Source organism: Sinocyclocheilus anshuiensis, unplaced genomic scaffold (genome assembly GCF_001515605.1).
Source record: "Sinocyclocheilus anshuiensis isolate Anshui unplaced genomic scaffold, SAMN03320099.WGS_v1.1 scaffold159, whole genome shotgun sequence".
Classification (NCBI taxonomy): domain Eukaryota; kingdom Metazoa; phylum Chordata; class Actinopteri; order Cypriniformes; family Cyprinidae; genus Sinocyclocheilus; species Sinocyclocheilus anshuiensis.
The window spans coordinates 1,040,600-1,051,493 of record NW_015549567.1 but is presented as its reverse complement, the minus strand read 5'-3'; the positions used below and the strand labels follow the sequence as shown (position 1 = coordinate 1,051,493).

General features: G+C 37.0%; 1 protein-coding gene across 1 annotated transcript in view; it reads left to right on the top strand.

Moving 5' to 3' along the window:
• Positions 1-324: 324 nt before the first annotated feature.
• Positions 325-10,894, top strand: part of LOC107657269 (armadillo repeat-containing protein 4-like) — a 61,862-nt gene continuing 51,292 nt past the window's right edge. The window contains 7 exon segments of the mRNA XM_016445302.1: positions 325-392; positions 637-877; positions 1,034-1,191; positions 2,053-2,179; positions 2,427-2,533; positions 7,142-7,281; positions 8,365-8,481. Coding sequence (XP_016300788.1) covers positions 660-877; positions 1,034-1,191; positions 2,053-2,179; positions 2,427-2,533; positions 7,142-7,281; positions 8,365-8,481 — 867 coding nt within the window. The 5' untranslated portion in view covers positions 325-392; positions 637-659.

Below are 10,894 nucleotides of genomic sequence, written 5' to 3'. Positions count from 1 at the left end.
TGATGTGTGTTCTGCTAGGCATCTTTGGTTTCCTCTTTTTGTGTAATTTAGATGGAAAATATGTGCATTTTTATCGTTTGATGCGTTTGAGTCGCTTAACAAAAGTTGCTAAAAGTTGCCAAATTATTTTAAAAATAGCTAAATTTGTTGCTAGGTGCTTTTGGAAGAAAACAATTGCTAGAGTCTGAAAAGTTGCAACATTTAGCAACAAAATTGCTAATTTGGCAGTACTGTTGCCTACACTTCTTTTTTTGACCCTCTCTGCTCCTCGTTGTTTGACCGTATCTTAGCAACCGAAGCCGGCTCGTAGTTCGTTTCTGTTTACTTGGTAACTGAAGGGAACGCCGAAAAGTTAGCAAGATAGCAATACAGCGAATTTGAAGAGGAAAACGGTTAGAAACTTTGTACATACTTGTTTAGTCACGTTTGTTGGTGAGTAATAAACTGTTTTATAAATCGACCCTTTCAAGAGGGTCACAAATATTGCGTCTTTAAAGTTAAATAATAATGATAATAATCCGTTAGATATGTGTGAAACACCACATATCAGTCCTCGCGCTTTAATGCATGCATTGATATAGGTTTATCCTTCTCACGTTTTATTAATAGTGTTAACTAACTCTGCTTTAATGTTAGGTTAAAACTGTCTGTTGTCCGTCATGGGAGAGACATTCTCTAGGGCAATTCAGTGGAGTTCTGATGCGGATAAACTCGAGAACAACCCTCTGAATAATGACATACTGACTGAAATCCTGCTCTTCACGGAGGACTTCGACGACAGATACCCACAGGAGGCCAGGATTCTATTCAGGGAGCCTTTACAGTGGAAAACATCTCTAGAAGCGGCTGATTTCACATCAGATATATATGACACCAGGTAAACAACTGGAGATTATGTTAGATGAGCAGTTGACTAGGCTTTAGAGAAATAAGAAAGATTACATCTAATTTAATTTTCTGCTTAGACTATACCGCAGGTTTTCAGATCATTTCTGATTTTTCTTGCCTACCCTTTGCTGCTTCTCTTTTTCAGAGGTGAATCAGCTGTGTCCTTGGAATGTGATGATAAGGGAAGTCCCCTTCTCCAACTGAGTCCACCTGACATCACAGTGCACTCATTTTACCATCTCTCTAACCTTTTGCAACTAAGCACAGATAAAAAGATGAAGGAGATCCGGGCCTGTTTGGAAGGTGAGCTGCATGCAGAACATGAGGTATTACTAATATGTACTAATTTGTCTGAAATAGCCTATTCTGTTATTCCTTATTTCTTGTAGCAATTATAAATATTAACACATTTGCAGCCTTCATCATTCCAGTGCTTACATTTATTTATGATGGAAGATGTGGAATCCGAAAATCTGAGACCACATTGAGAATCTAGATTTTTTTGAAAACTGGAATTAAAAACATAAAATGAGTACTATTTAAGATTCTGCACTATTTATAGGACCTAATCAACTAACATTTGTGACACTGATCATGTCACCTATATGAAACAGTTGGTCAGATGTTCTTCCACTGATGCACAAGATGCTCTTGGGGTCATTCTTAGATCAGGCTGGAAAACATGATCAGGCTTTACACAAACTTGTAGAGTTTTGTGAAGCTTGAATGCTGCTGTCATTAAATAAATGACAGTCTGAAATTCATGCTATTTTTCAGTTCAGTTTTAATTGATAATATAACTTGTAATAAAAAAAGTCAGTATTAATTATACAAATGTGAAATAGAAGCATTTGCACTAGTGGTCTTAAGCTTTTAGACCACAGTTTTTAAAGCAGATTTTCCATCTGAAGATTAATTCCAGACATGCTTCCTGCAGCTTTTGGCTAACATTTAAATGTGTAGTCAATAAGCTTTTGCTAACATTTAGTGGGCTCTTGTTTGTCCCAATAGTACCAGTGTTTTTTTTATACTGGCACCTATCGCCCTGGTTCCAAGAGTCTTGGAATGAAACCTGCAATGGGGCTAAGGGGAAAAAAACAAAGATGAGTGGAAGTGTTTTTGTATGACAAGCAGGTGTGAATAATATGTGTTAATGGCCAACAGTTAACAGGGAGCCAATAAAGAAGATCTTTGGGCCCATCTCTCCCACAATACACGAAGACAAGCTATTCAGCATCCTGCATCAGCTGGACAAGAAGCTGTTAAGTATTGCTGTCAGACCGATCACCGGGTAAACACTCTTTCTGTATACATATACTGCACACTGCCTTCAATCAAAGCAGTCAGCCATGCTTTAATATCTTTTAATATATATTTACAATGAAGATACAAAAAAAAAAGATACTTCTTAATCTACAGCACTTGACAAGTAATGTTTTCACTTTGGAGTTGTGCATGCATTCATAGCTATATTACTGTTACTGGTTAATGAGCTGTGTTTTTGTTCTGTGTTGTGTGTGTGTGTGTGTTTTGCCCAGAGAGGGCAGGCTAAGCCCAGCAGCTGTTAATACAGAGGTAGATCTGTTGAAGAGATTCTGTGGAACAGGAGAAAACCGGGTGCTGAAGTCTGTGAGCTACACATCAGGTTTGCATTGTCCTCACTTTCCCCCCTCTCCATCACTTCTGCTAACTTTATCTCTTTCTGTCACTCACTCACTTCCAGACTTATTTTCACCCTCAATCTGATTAATTTCTCCCTCACTCTCTCTTTCTCTCTCTGAGTTGATGCTGGGAGCGAGTGATCATAGTTTTCCGGCATGAATGAGAGTTGTTCAACTGGACTAAAGTTGTACAGTAATTTAGTCATTGGGAAAAATGGAGACAACTTCTCACATGTGACTGCCAGACATGGCTGCAAATGCTTGACTGATGCCTTGTAAACTCAGTATTTTTTTCTTGTTTTCCAGTACCAATTTCTACAGTAAACATTCTTGAAAAGCAATTTAAGCAATTAAGTCTTCATATAAATTTATTAAAATTAAGTGAGCTTATGCTTAAAACGAGAAAAAAGATCTTCCAAGCGGGTAATTAAAATAATTTTTTCATTTTAAGTGACGCTTATTTTTTACACCATTTTTCTTGTTATAACAAATAAAAATAAAAAAAAAATCTCAGAAGCAAGACTTTTATCTTACGTCATTTTTCTTTCCAATTAAAGACAATTTGCACCTGTTTTTGTACTTTTGTCTATTTTATGTGTGTTTCAATTACGAACACATTAGGCAGACCTACTCTAACAAAAACGAGATGAATGCCACTAATGTGGCTTTTAGTGATGATGTGCAGAGCTGTGACAGGAAGAGTGGTGCTGAGTTAAATGTGGCCACTGAACCATCACAGTTCCCGCAGGCCAACGAGAAATTGAATCAAGAGAGGTCGGTGTCAGATAACTTAAAAGATGGATCTGTAGAGACAACTGAGGTGACAGTTGAAATGCTCACAGTCCCACTTTCAGAGTCGAACTTCATGAGGGTGCACGGGGCCGACATCCATGCTGATGTAAAACGAACAGCCTGCCATAAATGAAATCAAATCCAGCTGATATCAGTTCAGCAAACAGTATTTCTCAAGGCTTTAGAGGATTCAGTTAATGATTATGAAGACTTTAAGAGTGTTCTAGGCAAAAATAATGTGAGGTACTCAAAGAAGTAGGCAAAGCAGACCTCCAGAGGTGGGATTGAACTATATTCAGTTAAACAGATTCATTATTTTCTTGACAGTACCAGAAGACTGTATAAGCATAAAGTTGGCAAAATTTCTCTGAAAATGTCAATTTCTGTGGAATTTTGTGGGCAAAAAAAGATCCATTGTCTGTTGTCATTAATGTAGTGGTCTATGAAGTCAATTTCAAACCAAGCAGCTTTCTATTGGTCAATTTGTGTGACAAACTTGATCCCAATGTGAAATGTGCACGAGAAAATCTTTTGCCCTCAAGTAAAATTTCGAACTGTGGAGATTCCTGTAGAAATGGCTTGATTTCAACTGAACTACTAAATTCAGTAAATGTGACAACACATTAAGGAATCTCTGCCCATTTTTTGGCAGATTATCCCAGGCAAAATCCAGAAATTTCATTAGGAATCAGTGCAACTGGGAATTTTCCGTGAGGTAGAAAGATTTCCCAAAGCAGGTTTTTAACAGACTCGCCACGTTGAACAACATAAAACTGCTTGTTTTGTTTTGTTTTGCACTGCTACACTATACAATTGACCTTTTTTTGCCTGTGAATTTTCACTAATGTGACCACATCTTTAAGATCGAAACATTTTCCAGGGTAGTTTTCCTATAAGAAACTCACAAAATTTAGTAGTTCTGATCATTTTAGTGCTTATTGGCTTATGATTAACACTCTTAACCCTCTACCGCATGGTGTAGCCATATGGCAACATACTCTTTGTGTTAATTTCCTTGCCACTGTCTCTTTAAGAGAACATTCTCGGTTTTTTTGTTGGAAAGAGAAGACCTTAGTTTAGCCAGTGATGTGCTTTGATTAAGTCACATGACATGCATTTTTTTAAAAAAAAAAGATACTTCTTAATCTACAGCACTTGACAAGTAATGTTTTCACTTTGGAGTTGTGCATGCATTCATAGCTATATTACTGTTACTGGTTAATGAGCTGTGTTTTTGTTCTGTGTTGTGTGTGTGTGTGTGTTTTGCCCAGAGAGGGCAGGCTAAGCCCAGCAGCTGTTAATACAGAGGTAGATCTGTTGAAGAGATTCTGTGGAACAGGAGAAAACCGGGTGCTGAAGTCTGTGAGCTACACATCAGGTTTGCATTGTCCTCACTTTCCCCCCTCTCCATCACTTCTGCTAACTTTATCTCTTTCTGTCACTCACTCACTTCCAGACTTATTTTCACCCTCAATCTGATTAATTTCTCCCTCACTCTCTCTTTCTCTCTCTGAGTTGATGCTGGGAGCGAGTGATCATAGTTTTCCGGCATGAATGAGAGTTGTTCAACTGGACTAAAGTTGTACAGTAATTTAGTCATTGGGAAAAATGGAGACAACTTCTCACATGTGACTGCCAGACATGGCTGCAAATGCTTGACTGATGCCTTGTAAACTCAGTATTTTTTTCTTGTTTTCCAGTACCAATTTCTACAGTAAACATTCTTGAAAAGCAATTTAAGCAATTAAGTCTTCATATAAATTTATTAAAATTAAGTGAGCTTATGCTTAAAACGAGAAAAAAGATCTTCCAAGCGGGTAATTAAAATAATTTTTTCATTTTAAGTGACGCTTATTTTTTACACCATTTTTCTTGTTATAACAAATAAAAATAAAAAAAAAATCTCAGAAGCAAGACTTTTATCTTACGTCATTTTTCTTTCCAATTAAAGACAATTTGCACCTGTTTTTGTACTTTTGTCTATTTTATGTGTGTTTCAATTACGAACACATTAGGCAGACCTACTCTAACAAAAACGAGATGAATGCCACTAATGTGGCTTTTAGTGATGATGTGCAGAGCTGTGACAGGAAGAGTGGTGCTGAGTTAAATGTGGCCACTGAACCATCACAGTTCCCGCAGGCCAACGAGAAATTGAATCAAGAGAGGTCGGTGTCAGATAACTTAAAAGATGGATCTGTAGAGACAACTGAGGTGACAGTTGAAATGCTCACAGTCCCACTTTCAGAGTCGAACTTCATGAGGGTGCACGGGGCCGACATCCATGCTGATGTAAAACGAACAGCCTGCCATAAATGAAATCAAATCCAGCTGATATCAGTTCAGCAAACAGTATTTCTCAAGGCTTTAGAGGATTCAGTTAATGATTATGAAGACTTTAAGAGTGTTCTAGGCAAAAATAATGTGAGGTACTCAAAGAAGTAGGCAAAGCAGACCTCCAGAGGTGGGATTGAACTATATTCAGTTAAACAGATTCATTATTTTCTTGACAGTACCAGAAGACTGTATAAGCATAAAGTTGGCAAAATTTCTCTGAAAATGTCAATTTCTGTGGAATTTTGTGGGCAAAAAAAGATCCATTGTCTGTTGTCATTAATGTAGTGGTCTATGAAGTCAATTTCAAACCAAGCAGCTTTCTATTGGTCAATTTGTGTGACAAACTTGATCCCAATGTGAAATGTGCACGAGAAAATCTTTTGCCCTCAAGTAAAATTTCGAACTGTGGAGATTCCTGTAGAAATGGCTTGATTTCAACTGAACTACTAAATTCAGTAAATGTGACAACACATTAAGGAATCTCTGCCCATTTTTTGGCAGATTATCCCAGGCAAAATCCAGAAATTTCATTAGGAATCAGTGCAACTGGGAATTTTCCGTGAGGTAGAAAGATTTCCCAAAGCAGGTTTTTAACAGACTCGCCACGTTGAACAACATAAAACTGCTTGTTTTGTTTTGTTTTGCACTGCTACACTATACAATTGACCTTTTTTTGCCTGTGAATTTTCACTAATGTGACCACATCTTTAAGATCGAAACATTTTCCAGGGTAGTTTTCCTATAAGAAACTCACAAAATTTAGTAGTTCTGATCATTTTAGTGCTTATTGGCTTATGATTAACACTCTTAAATATCAATAAAGCTTTTCTCTCTGCCTCACACTCAGTCTTCAAGCCATCACCATTAGTGGCAATTCTGGATATCCTTTAAATATAACATGTCTGTATTCAAGTCCCCGCAACATGGAAACCATTACATATGTCAGATTTCAGTTTACAAAGAGATTCATCAATTCTTCCTTTCTCCCTGAGGAGAACGGGCAGATTTGCTGTGCCATAACAATCAACTGTTTTTGGAAAGAGGAGTGCGGCCTGCAAATTTTGAATGATGGATGTGGCTTCTTTTGAAAAATGTGTCCCCGTATGCGGAGTAAAAAATGGAAGCTTCTATGCAAATAAAAAGGGGGGCACCGTGAGGATGCGCAGGGTGGTTTGGAGCATGTGGAGTATCGGCGGGGGTGTTTGGCGAGGGTGATTTATCTTGGGGTTATGTCTGCAGCAGCTCAGTCCTGAAGAGCAATCAGTCATCTTCACTGGCAGGGCTACTGGGAGAGAGTGTCCATCTGCCCCGGTGGGAGCCAGCACTGTATGAACTTTCCAAAACTGAAGTTTTATTGCAAATATTTACTGTCGAGAGGTGACAACGGTGCACTAATTTAACATTTGACACAATATACATGTAACAAAATATACAAATCTCTAAAGCATTAATCTTGCCTCCAGATTACGTGTTCTCCAATGGTTGTCGTTCTCCACCGTGGAGGCAGATGGATGGAGAGATCTGCTCCCTTATAATTGAGACCTGTGACACAGAGCCCACACTGTTCATCACTTACAGTACAAGCGGAGTTTTCTTTGATGAGGTGAGAAAACTGTCAAGAAAGTAATAAGTAATTTGGTATGTTGGTTTTAGATTGGATTTAGATAGGAACACAATTCTCTCGTATGTCAAAGCAAAACACATGTTTTGCTACATTGGTGTCAAAAATGATGGAATTCAGCTACATAACGTATCATCTGCCATTAGTAATCAGTTTCAGAAGTGTGGACATTCCCTCAGTTGATTATATATTGTATTTTTATCATGAAACCAATTACAGAGGAGGTTGATAATCTAAACGGGGCATATCCCAACAAGCCTGACCTGAGCACCTAGCAGATGGAAATTAATGCATCCCATCGGAATGCTGAATGATGCAATGAGTTTTCTAATCTGAAACGTGTCAGGCTGTCAAGAGAGCGAATTTTGGTAGACAATTTGATCATACACAATGTGCTCTTAATGTGTTTGAAAGGTATGGTATACAGACACTTTTCCAAAACATGAGGTAAGTGAAACTGAAAAGTTTGGACATGACAGTTATATGATTATGTTCCAGATCTGCTTCTCTTGCTGTGTCCAGTGTTTCGAGCCACACCACAGAACTAAATATGTGTGCAATTAATCAAAAGCAACATTTCACACACCACAATATTTTTCATTCAGAGTGCCACTTAATCAAGTACATATGTCTATTTTTATCTTCGTGTTTCTTTCTTCAATCTAATTTCTCTCCCCCTCCACCTCTATCTAAATGTCTGTAATTTTTGGAGTCTCTTGTCCTCGTCTGTGTTCTGTTCAATGCTTTCTGACACTCACCTGTTCATTGTACATTTGAGGTCAGTTTCAATCTACTGCAAATGACAGTGATGCTAATTGTATAGATTAGATATTTAATCAGAACAATTCACCTCTAAACCTCAGAGATTAAAAGTTGAAAGTACAGTTATATGTGTGTTTAGTGAGTGTTGAACCTTTTCTCTTGCTCTTTCACTTGTCTTTTTCAAATATGACGTTATGATTGAGATATCTTTTGTAACCCGACTTATATCTTAGCCAAAAATACTAATACACCATTGGGAATGTTGTCAATCTGTGTAACTTACATTATGATTTCATTTTCCAGAGAATCAATGGAGAAGGAGGTGTAAACTACTATATGAGAAAAAGTGAACTCTACAAAGACATTAATACGCTTCTGAAAAACATGTCTCCCCATTTTGCTGCGGCTGCTAATGAACAGGTATTGCTTAACACCACAAGAATACAGCAGTTTTATCTCTTTCAGCATATCTTAGTCATGCCTTATTTCCTCAGTTGTTGGTTTAATACCAGCGATTGGCATTGTTGGGTTTCCATTTCTCTGATCGTTTTAGTTATCCTCTTCCACTGCATTTGGCCTTAAAATGCTCCAGATGGCAATTTCTGAACACATGACAGTGGTTTCATTATAGTGTCTGCTGCACACCACAGGGCTTTGGATATCCTAACCATGCTCTGGGCAATCCTAACATGACATATGACATAATTCATGGGTGTGCACTAATCATCCAAAATTTGACAACACAATTGTGACAAACTTATATAATCCATCTCCAAACGTTAAAAAACACATTAGTGCTCATTAATTGCACATCTCAGATGCTAGATGGGTTTCTTCATCTACCTAAAAGTATTTGAAGGGCTGATGAGTTTTGTGAGTATTGGAAAAGCTTGGAACAGTGGAGCAACCTTTGGTTTACGAGTCCGGCTCTCTAACCATTAGGCCACGACTTCCCCAAAAGTAGTTGAGGTATATGTCGGTAAGATTTGTTTTTAATAAGCAAATAATATTTTTATCTGATAAGAATACATTAAATTGATCAAATGTGACAGTAAAGACATTAATAATGGGGCTTTAAAAAATGTTTTCATAATTTTACAAAAGAATTCAGTTTCAAATAAATTATTCTTTCTTAACTTACTATTCATCAAAGAATCATTTCAGCACATTTTCAACATTGATAATAACAGGAATTGACCACCAAATCAGCGTATTAAAATGATTTCTGGAAGAGCATGTAACATCAAAGGGAAGAGTGAGGAAGAGCAGAAATAAATCACATTTTCAAGTCAAGTCAGTTTTATTCATATTGCGCTTTTCACTCAACACAATTTTCAAAGCATCTCTACAGAAAATCATAATGTTCATGTTTATAATATCTTAATATTTTGATGCCTTATAGTCACGTTTAATAGATTAGAGCTGGGTAATAATATAGTTTAAATTGCAATAATAAAAACAATCATATTTGCTATACAGTATCTATAGTATATATTTGCTATATATCTCGATTTGCTTGAGTAGACTATGTATGCAGGTAAAGTTGGATGTACTTATTTTCCCAAAATATATTAAAATAAAGTTATTTTAAATGATAATATTACTGTTTTTACTAGGGCTGTGCAATATATCGAAATTATCGAAATATCGCAAATGTACATATCGCAATATGCATATCGCTACAGCTTGCAATATTTGGGGCCATGAACAAAAGACAAAGAGAAAATCACTCGCTGCTCTTACCTAAATAACTTCTGTAGCTTAAGTAAGAATCAGTGCATATTGCTATCGAATATCGCATTATTTAATGAGTTATCGCATATCGCATTTTTCTTCAATATCGCACAGCCCTAGTTTTTACTGTATTTCTGATCAAATAAATGCAGCCTTGGGGAGCAAAATAGACATTCAAAAACATTAGAAAATCTTACCAACCCTAAATGTTTTGAATGGTAGTGTACATGTATAGCTTTTCATGTTTCAATATTTTCTTCTAATATCCGCAATTTTGCCATAGGCATATGGGAAGTGCTCTGACACATTGTATGGAGTTGTAGCACCTCAGTCAACCTCTCTTTAAGTCTGATACTGATCTCCACTCTCATCCTTTCTTATTTGTACTAATTTGTCTAATAAAGGCAAAAATGCAAAATAATAATAACTGGAAAAACATGCAGTCTACTGATTCAGTTATTCATTTTGAATTCCAAATATTTGCAAACAGACTCAAGGAAAGAGGCCACAAACAGCAGAGCTGTCCTTCAACTGGCAGCAGTGTGCTCCTGCTCGCTCCTCAGCCTGTGGTGTGAGGTATGCAGCCTAAGATTAATCACAGCTGAGGAGAAGAGAGCAAAGGGAAAGAGGGGACAACCTAATGTCTACACTTCTCTCTGTGCACAGAGTGTCTGCTTGTCACAATAACCAAGAGAGAGACCGATTAAGAGACTGAGCTGGAGAGCGAGGGAGTTCTCTCCTCTGTCACTGTGCTGTTTTTCACATCACCACAGTGTGAAAGAATGTGAGAACAGGCCAGTTAGTCAGACCCCTCTGAATTAAGTAAAAGATAAATTAACAAATTGGGTCTCCGATAATGGCCTCAAGATGTGGTGAAAAGTGTGTTTATTGTTTGAGATATGATATCCTATTTCTCATCACTGACATAATGTATTTGTTGGAAAAATGTTTTGTTTTACAGCACCAAATATTTAGTCCTTTCTACACGAGATTTTACAGACAAGAATTATATAAAAAATAATTTTTAAATATACAACATCTTTAAGAAATTACCATTTTCTTTTCTTTTCATGTGTGTGCGTCTGTTTTTTTTTTGGGG